The sequence below is a fragment of the Neofelis nebulosa genome, chromosome 3, assembly GCF_028018385.1.
Source record: "Neofelis nebulosa isolate mNeoNeb1 chromosome 3, mNeoNeb1.pri, whole genome shotgun sequence".
Classification (NCBI taxonomy): Eukaryota; Metazoa; Chordata; class Mammalia; order Carnivora; family Felidae; genus Neofelis; species Neofelis nebulosa.
Window position 1 is genome coordinate 23,188,705 of NC_080784.1, and position 17,176 is coordinate 23,205,880.

The 17,176-nt window shown below is 36.8% G+C and overlaps 1 protein-coding gene and 1 long non-coding RNA gene across 3 annotated transcripts in view; one reads left to right on the top strand and one right to left on the bottom strand.

Annotated features, from left to right (window-relative positions):
• MSR1 (macrophage scavenger receptor 1) overlaps positions 1-17,176 on the top strand; it is an 81,903-nt gene that overhangs the window by 13,099 nt on the left and 51,628 nt on the right. For both annotated transcript variants that reach the window (XM_058720105.1, XM_058720107.1), the window contains exons 3-5: positions 1,409-1,522; positions 7,747-8,159; positions 13,314-13,500. In XM_058720105.1, the coding sequence (XP_058576088.1) occupies positions 1,409-1,522; positions 7,747-8,159; positions 13,314-13,500 (714 nt within the window). The remainder of the gene's footprint in view (positions 1-1,408; positions 1,523-7,746; positions 8,160-13,313; positions 13,501-17,176) is intronic.
• On the bottom strand, positions 7,895-17,064 carry LOC131506463 (uncharacterized). Its single transcript, XR_009258954.1, has 3 exons — positions 16,739-17,064; positions 15,733-15,841; positions 7,895-8,117 (listed from the first exon to the last, which is right to left on the bottom strand). It is a non-coding gene; the product is annotated as an uncharacterized LOC131506463 (long non-coding RNA).

Here is a 17,176-nt window from a genome sequence, read left to right on the forward strand (position 1 = left end):
CTCTTAAGGCAGCAGGACAGAGTTGTGTATGATTCTGCTGAGCTTCAAAGGTTGAATACATTTCACCAAAAGGTTTGGGTGGGTGAAAAGGATCCACAGAGAAATCTGAGTCACCGGAAGGAGCATATGCAAGTGACAACATCTATGAGTTCTTCTACAGACAAACCTGAAGTACAGACCACAACCCCAAGGCGCGACGGATACCGCACCACCAGTGGATGGGAGAACATGGCCCCCATGAGGCAAAAGGAAAAAGACCCTAGTGAAAGCTGTTAAAGGTAGAGACGCAGAGAGATTGAGGAGGGAGGACAGAGGTACTGGAGACAGAGGAAAGACGACAGAAACTGGAGAGCTTCTGAAAAGGCACAATGCAGAGGACTGATTGTAAATTGAACATAAGGGAGATGACTGGGTTTCAGGCTCATTCAACCTGACAAAGCGATCGCCCATCTTACCTGTATTGTGGGTTGTTCTTTTTCTTTTTCCTTAGATCTTTCTCTTCATAACTTTTTTTTTCTTATTTTTACTTTTAAAAATTTTCTCTAGTTTCCTTTCAGTCTCTCATAGAACATTATCAAATAATAGCTAAACTTGAAAACAAAATATTTTTTATTGTGTAATGAAAACAGTAGCCACAAGAAAGAATTTTTTAATGGACGTTTTATTCACTAATCAGAGAAAATGGCTTCATCTTCTAACATTCCCCTCTACATTGAGTTAACTTTTCCACAGTTAGTATCCCACTATGTGAATCGCTGTTCCAAGTAAATGGATAATATAAAAATATTGATATTTTCTGAAACACCCAGAGGATCAGCTTCATCGATCCATTCCAAAGTTTAGTCAAAATGTGAATAGTTTTCTTTCTTTTTTTTTTCTTTTTTAGTGTATTGAAATCAAAAGAGATCTCCAAATACAAAATTATTGAGATGAAATTGGAAAAGAAAATTTGCATAATTACCGTTGAAAACAGATGTCTTTTACCTGATTTAAACTCTGAAAAAAATGCATAATTATGTAATGACTTGAGAAATGCTATTTTTACTCAGAATCTATTCCCCAATGAACCAGAAGAATAGCATTTATGTTTGAGTATGTTGGTATCATTATTAAAATTTATCAACTAACTAGTGCCCCAATATGAGACAAGTACAAGTTGTGGAGGACACTAACTTTGTCATAGATATTTAGTTAATGGAAAGTAAATCAGATGTTCATAGTGATACCTGGATTGGCCTATCCGGTGACTGTTCGTTTTGCTTCCTAGTAAATACACAGCGACCTACTTTTGTGTTTCCCTGTCATTCCAACAGGCTTGGTAGTGACGATAGAATTGGAGATTGCAAAAATGTTAAGTAAATAAGAAGAGTAAGTTTTCTAACAGTAGGTTGGGCTTTTGTTGTTTTAGATCCTAAAAATGGTCCTACCCTTCAAGAGAAACTGAAGTCTCTCAAAGCTGCACTGATTGCCCTTTATCTCCTTGTGTTTGTAGTTCTCGTGCCTATCATCGGGATAATGGCAGGTACAGTATTCTAGAGTTTTGCAACTCAACAACGCATCTAGTTCTTGTAGAAACAAAAGAAAGCATTCAGTCTTTCGCATATGGGAGATTCATAAGGGAAACATCATATGACAAAGTATTCCTCAAATTCATAAATAAAAAGACTCTTCAAAGTTATTAAGTAAAAAATATGAAATAGAGAATGGAAGATGAAGGTAAAATATAGATATGTAGAAAGGAGATGGGATGGATTAGACAGTTTCAAAAAATAGGTTATCCTCTGGAGTTTTATGCACTTCAAGCGGTGGGGGCACACATTTTATGATCAGTATTTCAGGTGCCAAGGTGAAGATATAAACAGGATCGTTTACATGAACAGTGCCTAGAACAAAACAAAACAACAACAAAACAAGCCAGTTTGAGAAAAAGCTTTTTTGTTCATAGCATTGGGAGGAGAAAGAAATATTCCTATAAGTCTTCAAAGGGAGTAAAGCTTGTAAAATAACGGTCTACGCTTCAGTAAAATCTTTGTGGTTTATATGGTCACATGTTTCATAAGGCTATTATTTTAAATATTTCTAAAAATAACCTGATAGCATCCCTCAAACTACTTAGGAAGAATATTTTATAGGCACATGTTTCTTTGGCAAGTCTGACTTGAGTTGGGGATAGATTTGAGGGTTTCCACAGGGGTGGGTGGCCCACTTATAACTGAGTCAGATCCGTAAAAATGACTCCCTTTGGTAGCCTTTTTGGTGGATTTGATTGGCATTTGAACTTCTGTGCCTTGTGGCTGTCCTCATCTCTATGACTGGCAAAATGTCTGGATGTAGGCTCTAACAAGCGAGGGGTAAGATACATTTTTATGTGCATACTACTCAGCTTAACAAGACAGTGCTCCTAACACAAGGCCAAACCTTCTTGGCTAAGGGGTAACCTAAAGGAATATTCTAGGACAGAGCCAAAATTTGCTAAGAAATGATGATAAAACCACAACAGTTGTGACAGTAGCTGTCATTTGGGGGCATTTACTACATTCAACGCACAGATTATCTTAATACACCTTTACAATTATCCTTGAGCAGACATACCATTATCCTCGTTATCCACAGAAGGAAACTGAGACTGTTGAGTAGTAGAACTGGAGTTCTTATCCATGATTCTTGACTCCTAACCTCTTATGGTCTACTATCTCCCAGTATAATTAAATTTTTAGAACAAAATGTGTCTGGCCAATTAAACACACACACACACACACACACACACACAGAACAGTCTCCATCATTTTAGCTGAGAAAATATTTCCACAGGTAAAAATTAATTAATTCCTATTTTGGCCATTAAAAACAAATAAAAACAAAAAACAACCACAAGAAACCAAACTGACCAATCAAGCCAACCGCAGCCATCTACATAAAAGGACCTAATATAGTACGTCTGTCATTAAACAACTGACTTCCTGATGAATTTAGATTATCTGTATGTTGATCATGTATATATGCTTGTTCACTCAAAATGCACAACTGAAAGGTGCTTCATTGCTTGGAATAATTAGCTATAAGCCAGTTAGAATTTGGGTAAATTTCATCACTTTTATACAAACCATGGCCTGCAGAGTCAACGGCAAGTAGTGCAACTTCTGCCGAACAGGCATGTGCAGAATGGATCCATAAAGTCTGGAGAGAATTCAGTATTCTAACCAAGTTCAAAATCTTTGGGCGGCTCGAAAATACTACCAAGTTTCCACATTCATTGTTGGGTTGAAATGACTGATCTAAAGTACTCTTGTTTCCTAAAACTAAGCAGGCACTTGTAGGATTGACAAGAAGTTAAAAGTGTTCAAATCTCCTATGTTCACATTAGCATTCAAATTCACCAGAATTTGGACTAGATGTCACTATTTCTGTCATACTTGAGTAAACAATTGACAATCCATTTTCAACTTAAGTTACCGATCAGAATATTTTCCAAAAGATAAAAAACACCCAAATGTAATACAGATCTCTACTTGAGACAGAATAATTACAAATAAGGGCAAAATATATTCCTAAAAGATAAAAATTACTCTGTTTTTGGCAAACAGGAATTGATGGATGAAATAAGATGTTGTGCATAAAAACTCTTTTCAAATTGAAAATGTCTTACACAGTGGAAGATACTTTTAATGATGAAGTCTACTCCATATGCTGTCATCTCTTAATGAAACTACTGGATCCTTGTCCTAGTACAACGAAATAATGTCTCTGGACAATAAAATACAATCTAGGATTAATGTATACATAATTGTTGCTGAAATACTGAAGATTCTTTAGTTCATAATAATACAAATTTTTGGCGGGAGAAGATATTAGCGACATGAAGGAGTAAATGTGATCTGTGAAATCAATATCACTCTCTCCCTGGGGGTTTGCATAAGCCATAAAAGTTTGTCTCCTTTCAAATGTGAAACAGAAAAGTCACAAAATGCCATCTCCCCAGTGATAATGAAAGAAATGAACTTTTGAAAATCTGAACTCTGACGTTCTTTACCTAGATTTATGATACAGAGTTAAACAGTTTTTTGAGAAGTTAGTTCGAAATTAGTTTTTATACAGGATTTGGGAAAACAAGCAGTGTTGTGTTTGTAAATCTGTAAGCGAAATGTAGCCTTTATTGTCAACTGTATGTTGAGCTCAATGTCAGATAGAAACCCTTGATCACATGATATTCTGTCAGCTCAAGTCTTCCCTTTCCGTACTGTGGGAAAGATTTGCTCTCTCCATATGAATTAGAAGTCATTTTCAGTGAGCGAAGAATTCCATGGTTGAGCATTAGATCACTACGCTGAGTAAAATAAAGTGCAGAAAGTACAATGCTCATTGCAACGCCCCACCTTCCCCCCTGCCATGTTTTAATATCAAACGATATTAATTCCCCCATCGATACTTTCAGTATTGTACATACAGATACATAAGTCACAGATTTGGAATCCAAAATATTAATAACAAAAAAGCTCAAAGTTAACAAATGCTTGTTGTATGCCCGGAAGTAGTGTAAGTACTTCACCTCCATTAGCTCATTTAATTATGTGAACTCTGACTGGTCGTATCCTGTCACACAGGTAGTAAAATAGAAGCATTGACAGAGGATCTTGTCCAAGATCACAGATTAAAAAGAAAAGAGCAAGAGTTGCTAACCCAGGCCATTCTACTCCAGAAACTGGATTCTTAGCTGCTACTTAAAAAAGCAATAATCATCGTGAAATGAAAATTTTTAAGGGACATCTTTGAAATCGTTTTGTAAAAATTGTTAGTTTGAGTCTCTATTACAGTCAAAATCCATTCCCGGTATGATCCTCCCAGAGTTGCTCAGACAATGCTTTATACGTAGCAGGTGCTTCAGAAATAAACCAGAGAATTAAATGTATGAATGAGGCTGTCGGTCCAGAGCGTGCTTCCCACACTTAATGTAATAAATGCGATGAGATCCAACTAAAAAATACACTTTTTGTCCACTTTCTTGATAAATTAAGTATAAAATAACACACACTCGGGGATCTTGTCAAAATGTAGTGCGAGAGTTCATTCAAATAAGCTAATTTTGAAGAGAGCATAATGAGGAAAATATAATGTGCTTTTTAAAATTGGGATTGGGGCACTTGGGTAGCTCAGTGGGTTTAGCATCTGACTCTTGATTTTAGCTCAGGTTGATCCCAGGGTTGTGGGATCGAGCCTGGTGTTGGGCTGCACACTAAGCATGGAGCGTGCTTAATTAAGATTTTCTGTCTCCCTCTGCCCCTGTCCCCACTTGTGCGCACATGCTCCAAGTATATGTATATATGCATATGTATACACACACACACACACACACATATATATGTATATATATATAGTTTTTAGAATTATATATAATACTTCTAAAAACTAACTTGGGATTTAATTGCATATATAGTTTCATGCTTATTCCTCATATGATAATAGTTACAATAACAAACATTATCAAACAGCTTTTTTTTTTTAATTTTTTTTTAACGTTTATTTATTTTTGAGACAGAGAGAGACAGAGCATGAACGGGGGAGGGGCAGAGAGAGAGGGAGACACAGAATCTGAAGCGGGCTCCAGGCTCTGAGCTGTCAGCACAGAGCCCGACGTGGGGCTCGAACTCACGGACCGCGAGATCGTGACCTGAGCCAAAGTCGGCCACTTAACCGACTGAGCCACCCAGGCGCCCCTATCAAACAGCTTTAAAGCTAGTGAAGACAGTCTCTAAGATCATATCTTTCATGGGTAAGGCACTTTAATTTGAATAGAATTTTCATAGAGGCCATTTATATGCTATGAGATTTACATGCCTTATCTCACCCATCCTCCATACCACTTAGAAGTAGTTACTACTTTTCAATCTTCGGGGAACTTAAGCAAGAAGAGAACTTTCCCAGAGTGCCTAAGCTAGTCATTGAGAAAAGGAGCTGGATTCTAGAATCAGGCAGCTTGTTCCTGGGTAAATACCAGCCTCTCATTTGTTTAAGTACCCTTGAGCTTGGAGTGGAAATAATGATCTTTTATATGTTATCTCACTGAATTCTCAAAAATCTATAAGGCTGATCATATTGCCATATCATTTTTATTAAAAAAAACTGGCAAAAACAAACAAACAAACAAACAAACAAAGCGGGGGGCACCTGGGTGGCTCAGTCGGTTAAGCGTCTGACTTCCACTCCAGTCATGATCTCACAGTCCGTGGCTTCGAGCCCCGCGTCGGGCTCTGTGCTGGCAGCTCAGAGCCTGGAGCCTGTTTCGGATTCTGTGTCTCCCTCTCTCTCTCTCTGACCCACCCCCCACCCCGTTCATGCTCTGTCTCTGTCTCAAAAATAAATAAATGTTAAAAAAACATTAAAAAAAAACAACTGGCATGTCAGGTATAGCTATTTATGTAGATCTATTTTTAAACTATATGAAGTTACTCTTTTTATTGCTCAGTAATGGCCACGTATGAAAAATCAAATGTATTCCAAACAACACAAAAGACTGATAGACATGTACATAAAATAATATAGATAGATACAGAGGGAGGTAGGGAAAAAAATCTCACTGGCAGGGATCAAATGATACTTAACATTTTCTTTATTAGGTATAATTTTGTATTATTTTTGTCTGCAAAGCTAATGTTTATGCTTTTCATTATTTAAAACTATAAACGTAGTGCTCTAGATCCTTTCAGAAGGACAGTTAGCTTATTTAGAGAACATATGCCAATTTGGAAATCCATATCAGCGGCTCTGTATATCCCCCAAATACCAGTTAGTAGATTCTTTTTTTTTTTTTTTCTTTTTCAGGAAACGATTACTTAAAAGATTGTTTGTCAAAGCATTGGATCTCTTAGTAAAAACAGAACAAATGAAGTGTGTGTGGGGGGGGTTGTTAAATAAATCTGGGAGTCCATTCAGAAAATATGGCGTAGGTATTAAAATTATGTTTGTAATAATTGTATACTAGTGAAAAAAGACAGATTTGGTATACACGCACCAAAATGTTAGCATTTAATTGAGGATGGTGAGATTAGTGGTCGATTATTCTTCTTCATTAACTGTCTTTAAAATTTTTTCTGTCATGAGTATATATTTTATCATAGGTAAAGGGGAATCTTAAAAGAACAGCATTTTTTAAAGTGAAAAAAATTATTTGCCCAATTTCCTGTTCCACCAATAATAAATGAGGCCTGTATAAACTGAAAATGACAATTCTCTGCCCGCTTAAGCGACTGGATGAGGAAGATGAGCCAAAAATTTGTTCATACAGTGGTTAACACTGATGCTTCTACTTTTACTATATAGTGTTTTTGTCACATCATTTATCTTAGTAACAGCTAATGTATTCAACATACTTGCTTCCGACATTGTGTTAAGCATTATCTCGTTTTATCCTAACGTACCTTGAGGAATAGGATACAATGCACTTCACAATCTGTAGAATTTACTCCCACTGTCAAAGCCAAATGCGGTGGCTCGGAAGATGCATAGAAGCACCAATTCAGAAAGAATGACTTGATCCTGGAATAAATTCTAAAGTAAAGTGGGAGAAGGAGAGTGTCTTCCTCTCGGCGATAGGTGTAGTGTGGTTCACACATTGTGTATTTAAAATAAACACCTGGTTTAGTTTGGATGGCTTTCGGAATGTTACAGTGGATTGGAACGATATGGAATGGAATGGTGTGTGAATTTAAGGCTACTGGGCATGACTTTGTTTATTTTTCCTTAAATATACAGCACAAGTCCTGAAGTGGGAAATGAAGAATTGCACAGTTGGTTCAATTAATGCAAACGATATGTCTCAAAGTCTCGCAGGAAAAGCAAATGACAGTGAAGAAGAAATGAGATTTCGAGAAGCTGTAATGGAACAAATGAACAACATGGAGAAGAGAATCCAATTTATTTCAGATACAGAAGCCAATCTCATAGATTCAGAGCATTTCCAAAATTTTAGTCTGGTGACTGATCAAAGATTCAATGATGTTCTTCTCCAGCTGAGCACCTTGGTTTCCTCAGTTCAGGGACATGGAAACGCAATAGATGAAATCTCCAAGTCATTAATCAGTCTGAATATCACATTGCTTGATTTGCAGCTCAATATTCAAACACTGAATGGCAAAGTCCAAGAGAATACATTTAAACATCAAGAGGTAAGAGTTTTTGTATTAGAAGGTCACATGCCAGCACTGAATCCATCTAGATTCTATCTCCTCAGTTCAAGAAAACACAATATGTAAGCCCTGTTTCAACGTCATCTGACTTACCCTGATTCCTCTGGTAATCCTACCAGAAGATTTTATGTGAATTTACCTAGTGTCTTCTCCAGATTCCCAACAGAGGGTGATTTTTTTCCATTGGATATAGAGTCTCTTAAGGTATTTTAATTTTATAAATCCTGTTATACTATCTCTTGAGACTGTCTAAGCCAATTATAATTTTTAGGTGATCTTTGTAGCTACTCTGTATTTGTGAGTTTTACAACAGACCCAGATTTCTTCATCATCAAAGAAATGGAAACATCATAGATACATACAACATCTAAATTTAAAATAGTCTATTTTGTCATTCCCAAGAAGGATACATACGTTTTAATGTGTAAAGATAACTATAATTAGAGTTGAATTTGGAATGATAGATACAACATCTTATTTTTATCGTAGGATCAAAGACACAGGATAAGAGAGCAAGACATGTTTAGATAGACCAGCTTGCCAGCAAAAGCTTTTATGCAAAGAGCCAGATGTAAACATTTTAGCCTCTGGGGACTCTAAGGTCTCTTTTCAACTATTCAACTTTGTCATTCCAGTGCAAAAGCAGCCATAGCCAATTTGCAGATACACCAGGGAGGCTGTGGTCCAGTCAGTCACTCTTCACAAAAACAGACTTTGACCCTTGGATTGTAGTTTTCTCACCTCTTCTATGGACTATTGTGTGGCCAACCTGCTGGATTACTTTGTACTGATGAGAAAGAAATTAAGCAAGCCCCTTATTTCAAATTGTGGGGGGGGGTTTGTTGTGAAATAATTATAATTGCTCCATCCCATGAAAAATAAGTAGACGACTAAAATTTAACTTCTCATGTGAAAAAATGATCTTTACATCACAAAATATCTAGGGCCTAAGAACATAATTAACGTGAAGCCTATCAAATTTCTACCCTTAGCGAAGCAATGTTGGCATCTTGGTAGTAGATTTTATTTGAATAGAACCTTTTTTGATTAGTGAAGTTGTTTTCTGTATAGATACAGTATTAGCTGTAGTGATTTTTTAAAAAAATGGATTATCACTTACAGAGCATCACTAAGCCTCTAAAGTTGTAACATTAAATGAAGATCAACTAAAATATTGACTAGAGCGTAGACGAAACAGTTTAAGGAAAAATAGCCTACATATTTATTTGCCAGGTACAATCACTCAGAACTTTTGAATTTCACATGATCCTGATCTTAAGGTGTCAGAAGACAATGGCATGGCTATATAATTAGGAGGACTTTGTTGGTAAACCTCATGCCAACACCAGCCTTGATACTCTGTTTCTATTCCGCATCATCTCTTCCAAAATCTCCCTGTGTTTCCCACACTGTTAATAAGTATGTAAGGATATCAGCCACTTTGAAATATCATTGACTTGGGCTACAAAGGGGTAGAGATTCACTAAGAAGCAGCTGTCTACGGCGTAGATGAGTATGGGAGACGGATAAGTAAAATTTCAATGGTAAGAGTAATAACTGATTAACTTGGGGGAAAAGAGGAAAGGAGAAGGTATATTACTTTATGTAAAAACAGAAGAGCAGTGAGGTAGGCCCCCAGATTCAGTAGAGACTGTAGAATATCTATGAATTCACATCAAGAGTGGAAACCAAATTGGAAACCATATGGAAGACAGTAAAAATCCTGAGCTTGTTTAAAGTGATAATCACTGGAAGTGATCAAAATGTGATGATCAGTGAACTGTTTGGGTTTGGATAGATTGCACTTATGTTTTGGACTGGGTCCCATCATTAGAAACGAAGGTACAAGGGAATGGAGGGACTTCCAAAGTTGTTTATTTTTTTATTTTATTTTATTTTATTTTTTGGGACAGAGAGAGACAGAGCATGAACGGGGGCGGGGCAGAGAGAGAGGGAGACACAGAATCGGAAACAGGCTCCAGGCTCCGAGCCATCAGCCCAGAGCCTGATGCGGGGCTGGAACTCACGGACCGCGAGATCGTGACCTGGCTGAAGTCGGACGCCCAACCGACTGCGCCACCCAGGCGCCCCAAAGCTGTTTATTTTTTTAAGGCAGTAATCACTTGTAGAGATTTAGAAACTAGGTCACTACGAGCGTGTGTGTGCACACGTGTGCTCACTGAAAACAATATTCGGCCTCTTATCCCGTGGCTTAAACACTTTTACCATCTTTGAATCTTTAACCTAATTCAGGAATAAGTAAATTAAATGAATGCCCAAATCAGTAAATGTTGTTTGAGAGAAAGGCTTCCAAGCGATACCAGCATGATGCCTATCAAGGACAGACCAAACATCAGTTTGAGGGAAAAAAAGAACACCAGCACAAAATAAGAGAGGTGGGAATTCATCATGTCCATTGTTCATAGAAAGGGCTGTAAGACTGCAAAATTAAATGCCAGTTTCCAGCAGGGCCACTGGTGGTAGAGTCTGGAAGGTGTGTGTGGCCGCTGAATAGGCTTCTTTAAAAAAAATAAAATGCACTTTCCGTCTTCCCCCTAGAAACAATTGCAAGTGAAATCTGGCTAATATGAGCACCATATGCAGTTTTCAGAAAAGGGAATAAAAAAAAAAAATAACAACAACAACAACTTCAGCTTTGTGTGTGAAGAACATGGGCAAGGAGTAACTTTTTGGTAGCAAAATCAGCTGCCAGTCCCCTGACCTCTGCTCCATGGGCGTCTTTAACTACCTAACCAGCCTACAGCAATCTGTAGGCACCCAGATTAAGCTGGGCATGTTTTTATGTTGCTATGCTTTATGAACGTCCTTGTTCACTATTCTACTTTTATACATATTTTCCCAAATTTTATTTCTTTTATTTTACTATCAAAGCACGGTTGACATACAATACTATACAAGTTTCAGGTGTAGAGCAGAGTGATTTGACAACTCTATACGGTACTCAGTACTCACCATGAGAATGTAGTCACTGTCGGTCCCCATACATCATCACAGTGTTATTGACTATATTCCCTGTGCTGTACTTTTCATTATCATGACATACCATATTGCATGGGAAATGCCAAATAGTCAAGGAAGGAGGACACAGAGGGTAGAGATAATAAAGAATAGGGTTTTGGATGGGGGAAGGCAGAGTTGGATAAGCTTCTCTGCCTGAGTATAGTGCCACTGAAGAGACAAATCTAGATATCTGTTCATTTATCTCAAAGGCTTTACACCCGGACTGCCTTGACCCCCTCACCTCAACTTGTCAAGTCAAGGCAAGTGTAATTTTCTCTTTGTACTAGGATTACAGAGCAGTGTGTCCCTGGTTGATTTCTATATGCCAGTGGGAAATGAGAATACATCAGCAGTTAAGTAGAGATTTCCTGAGAAAAGTATAGAGCATACCATGAAGACAGAGGATGCGACCAAATTAGAATGGAGAGACAGAAAATGTAGCCAGAATGGACGAGAAAGGTTGCCGCATCAGAAACAAGGCCCAACACCCAAAGGAAAACCAAGCCAATGTCTTGAAAGGAGAAGTAATAAACATTGTGAAAAACTTTATGACTATATATTTAACCTCATCATAATTCAAAAACCAAATAAATAGAATGATGTATTATGTATTGACTCTTAACTCTGCAAACCTAAATATGTTGAAGGTACCCAGCATATTTGGGTGCAAAAGTAGACACTGATATATGATGAATAAGGTTTAAAAAATAGTGCCATATATTTGGGGACACTGTGGCAGTATTGAACAAAAAGCTTAACATTTAGTCCCTCTGATCAGACCTACTTTCAAGCAGCTGTCCTATAGAAGCACTTGTACAAATATGTTTAAAATATATATATATAATTCATTACAGCATTGCTTGAAGAAGTAAAAAGAGAGTATGCAGCTCAAAACTTGATCTCTAGGAATCTTGCATTATGAAAAATATATAAATATAATTCCACTAAATTGTTGAACATAATCTAGTCTCTGAATATTTTAATAGGTAAATATCTTTAATATGTTATTGAGTGAAAAGTGAAAGCATATTCTAAAATGTATGATATCGTCTGTTCACAATCTATGTATACACGTATGTATATAAATACAATATATATATGTACTTGAAAACAAAATGATATCTGAAATACATAAATAATAAACAGTGAAAGTAAGATATTATTAAAGTTCTAGTTGGGATTTTACTGAATATTTTTTTAATATATTTTAAAAAAATTTTTTAATGTGTATTTTTTTTAAATTTTTTTTTCTTAACGTTTATTTATTTTTGAGACAGAGAGAGACAGAGAGAGACAGAGCATGAACGGGGGAGGGGCAGAGAGAGAGGGAGACACAGAATCAGAAGCAGGCTCCAGGCTCTGAGCTGTCAGCCCAGAGCCCAACGCGGGGCTCAAACTCACGGACCGTGAGATCGTGACCTGAGCTGAAGTCGGACGCTTAACCGACTGAACCACCCAGGCACCCCGAATGTGTATTTCTGAGAGAGAGAGAGAGAGAGAGAGAAAGAGAGACCAAGCAGGGAAAGGGTAGAGAGAGAGGGAGGCACAGAATCCAAAGTAGGCTCCAGGCTCCGAGCTGTCAGCACAGAGCCCGACGCCGGGCTCGAACTCATAGACCACGAGATCATGACCTGAGCTGTAGTCGGCCGTCCAACTGACTGAGCCACCCAGGCACCCCGAGATTTTACTGGATATTAAAACCTATCTTGAATGTTCATTATCACTGAGATAATGAAAATCATAAAGTTTTCATTAAACTCATACAAAAATCATATAAGTTTTTGTTTCAAATCACACAAGTTTTTGTTTCATTTTCAGCATTTTGACATGTATACATTTAGGAATCAAAGCATACCTTGGATATATTCAACTAATTTCGTGGGGACATAGGGTGTAAAAATTCAGCCATTCAGTTAAAAGAGGAAATGCTTCAAAGCCAAAAAATTACTGGCTTAGCACAGTTCTCTAATTTCTACATTCTTATTCCATAATGTTCTATAGTATTCTTGTTTAAAAAAACAAAAAAACACCTGACTTCCAGGGCTTCTTAAACTTACATATTGATAATTATGTATGTAATAAAAATTGTGGGTGCTTGCTTATGTTTCACAGGACATGAGTAGATTAGAGGAGCGTGTGTACAATGCAACGGCAGAAATTATGTCTATGAAAGAAAAACAAGTGAATTTGGAACAGGAAATAAAAGGAGAAGTGAAACTACTGAATAATATCACTAATGATCTCAGACTGAAAGATTGGGAACACTCTCAGACGTTGAAAAATATCACTTTAATTCAAGGTAAAATATTTTCTCATTCCTCCAGAAAATGACATATTAAAATGTACTGATATGTGCAGAGATTTGGTGTTTGAAATCTTATGGTATAAATTAGTTTTTGAACATATGTTTACTACAAATGTCCAGAGAAAGGAAGTTTGAGATCTCATCGAGACATGGTAAGATATCAGCATCTTGGTATTCTTTAAATGAAAATGTTAAAAAAAAAAAAAAAAAAAAGTCTTTAAGGTCTAATGAGTCATTATTCAAAATATCCCATATTAAAGAAAATGAATACAAGTTTTCTGTAAGGCACCAAATTCTCTTCCTGTCCACATATCAAACCTGTTAATTCTGTTTTTCAAAACTTCCAGATTCTTTTTTACTTCTTACCTGACTGTATTCTTAATTAGAAAGGCTTTTGAACTCGGCAAACTAACAATAAATTTGTCAATTTCTTCTTTCGTTCCTGTTGGTAAACCACAGTAAATTGAATCTTACTGATTTTTAAATTAATATATACATACTATATATTTTTACTCTAAATTTTATTTCTTTTTTAAATATTTTCCCATATTTTACTTTGTGTTAGGTTTGTCTTCTATAAAGAACACTTTTTTTTTATTAAAGATTTTATTTGGGGGATGCCCGGGTACCTCAGTTGGTTAAGCATCTGACTTGAGCTCAGGTCATGATCTTGTGGTTCGTGAGTGTGAGCCCGCCTACACTGGGCTCCCTGCTGTCACCACAGATCCTTGGTCCTCTCTCTCTCTGCCCCTCCCCTGTTTGTGCACACACGCGTAAGTGTGTATGTGCACGCATGTAAGCATGCTCGTTTTCTCTTCCCCTTTCTCAGATAAATAAACTTTAAAAAAAAAAAAAGATTTTATTTTTAAGTAATCCCTACACCCAAGTGGGGCTGGGATCGAGAGTTGTGCACACTACCCACTGAGCCAGCAAGGAGCCCCAAGAACTCTTAAAAATATGCAATCTAACCTTTCTTTTTTTCACTGTATCTATTTCTAACATCTTATTTTGTGCTGCTTTTGTCCAGTTCTATGGTCCTTGTGCTTTCCTTTCTTGTCTACTTTCAGATTGAGATTTTTCTCAATGAATTTTTCTTTCTGCAAAAGTCACCAAGAAGATTTTGGAGACTTTTTAATCTATTCCTATTTTGTTGATAGTTGTTCTTGAGTTTTATGTTAAAGTTTAAAGTTGATGTATAGCTTCACCTCAACCCTAAAGATCCAAAGAACTTAAAACAATGTATCTGATGACCCCTTTCCCTGGTTTCCTGCTGTTTTTGAGTATAGTTTATTTCTATTTTATCCAGTTTAAAAAGAAAGTTAAGAATTTAGTCAGTATATACATACAATATTTATTAAAATTTGCACGTAAGTGGATTAACTTTCCCTTCTTCTAAATGCACTTCAGACATCTCTTCTGGGATCATTTCCCTTCTTCCTAAAGTATATCTTTCGGAGGTTCATTAAGTGAAAGTCCAAATGGTGAGATCTTTGGATTTCATTTTCTCTATTTTGTCCTTGATGTTTAAAATTGTTCTACTACATACGTATACAACAGCTCTTCCGGTTATTTCTACCAGTATTTGGAAGACATTTCCCTGGCTTTTTGGCTTTCTTTGCTGTGTTAAAAATGATTGCTCCGAATCTGCTCGTCATTCTTCTTGTCTTTATTACCTGCCGTTTCACTAATTGTGTTTCTTATATTGAGAATTGATTCGTATCACGTTTGTTTTACTTCTCCTGTTTGTAAATTTAAGTCGATCGCAAGTTCAGGAATGTTTTCAGCATCGGTCCCTTCCAATACTGCTTCTTCACAAACTTCTGTACTCTTTGTTCTGTGATTCTACCTCAATTCATGCTAGGTCCTCTTATTCGAGTCTGTTAAACTCTATTTTATGATTGTAACCCTTTTACTTTATTAGTAATTAACAGAAATCCATGAGGTTTTTATTACATAACACTAGGAAAAATATTTTCAGTCTAATATACAAGTACTTACAGGGGAAAAAATTAAAGCAAGTCCCAGAAGACTATATATAGTATAATTTTTGTTTCTAATGCTCATAATTTAGCAAAAGTAAACCATGTGTATTTATAGCTGCATACATATGTAATGAGAATTGGTAGCTTTTCAAGTGCAGGAAAGTGGGAACCACAAAATTCAAGTTAAAGTTTAGGTCTGGAAAGAAACAAGATGAATGTGATTGGGAAGCACCCAAACAGATACCTGTTTCTTGATTTGTGACGTTGCAGGAGTGTTCTCTTTATTATTGTGCTTTATAGCTGACTTATATAGAACACGTTGCTTCCATTCTTTAATTATTACATTAGAAAAGCTGATAAAGAAAAGTTTGAATGAATCAACATTCCCTCTAACAGTTAGATAACTCCACTTTGGATTTCAAATCAATATCCAAAATTTTATAAATCCAGAACCAAACCCTTGATTCTCGAGCATCCCTCCCCATACACTCTGCCAGTCTGTTGAGTTCCTGGGCTTATGTGTCAGCTGTATCATTATCTAACTAGTTACTCACCCCAAGATGTCAGAAGCTGTCTTTGATGTCTCTCTGTGGCTTCCTACGTGTGATCCATGTATGAGTCCTGTTAACTCTTGTTACATACACTATTTCAAATAAAACCACGTCTCACTATCTCCTCTGTCACTATTATAATTCAAGCAACTATATTTGGCTGAGGCACTGCATCATCTTCCTACCCATTCTCCCTGATTCTACTTTTAATCCATCCTACATAACGTAGAGCAAAAGAGCGGTGTAAGAAATTAGTAGATAGTTTAGCTCTCATGCTGAAACCCTCCAATATTTTTCCTATCGACTTAGAATGAATCTGAAATCCTCCTTGGTTTCACACCCACCTACTTATCTGCCCTCATTTTCCCACTTCCCCTCTGGTATTCTCTCTGTCTGGCTCGGAAATCTGGAAGAATGAAAGTGCTAAGTGTAAGTTAGCATAGTAACTTACATGGTAAGTAAGTTACATAGTAACTTACAAAGTGTAAGTTCCTGAGGAGGAAGTGCTACTTTCATTTCTTACTGTCCATCATGTACACTCCTGCCTTGTCTCTTGAAACGTTCTCTTAGAACGCTGCTCCTTCTTGGATCCACTCAAGAACACTATTTTAGGGCTGATTTTTTTCCCTCCTCTATTCTCATTTTCCTCCCCCCATCTCTTTATGTCATCATTTGCTTTAGCTTCCTCATAGTACTTACCACTGCATGAAATTGTTTCATCTGTGCATTTGCTTATTTGTTTAGGATACATCTTCTCTAATAGCTCGTGAGTTTCATGAGGTTGAGTTTCACCTTTCTTGTCTATCTGTCTGTCTCCAGTACCTGTTAGAGCGCTTTCTGTGCAGTGGGCGAGCAATTATATATGTGCTGAATAAATAAGCAAAACTGGCACTTTCTTCTCCTTAAGTCACACTTTGTAATAGCAGTGTCTTGGGTAAACTTTTCTTACCACTGCTCTACCAGACTGTTGAAATAGTCTCCCAATCATTTGCTTCCCCGATCTTTCAGACTGGAATTCTATCCGCATTCTTGGTAAAATGCAGTCTTCCTGAAGAGAAAAAACCCTCGATTATAAGCTTCTCTATCACTTCCTCATTCTATGTTTCTCTCTGCAGCACTCAGGATCTTGTCTAATGT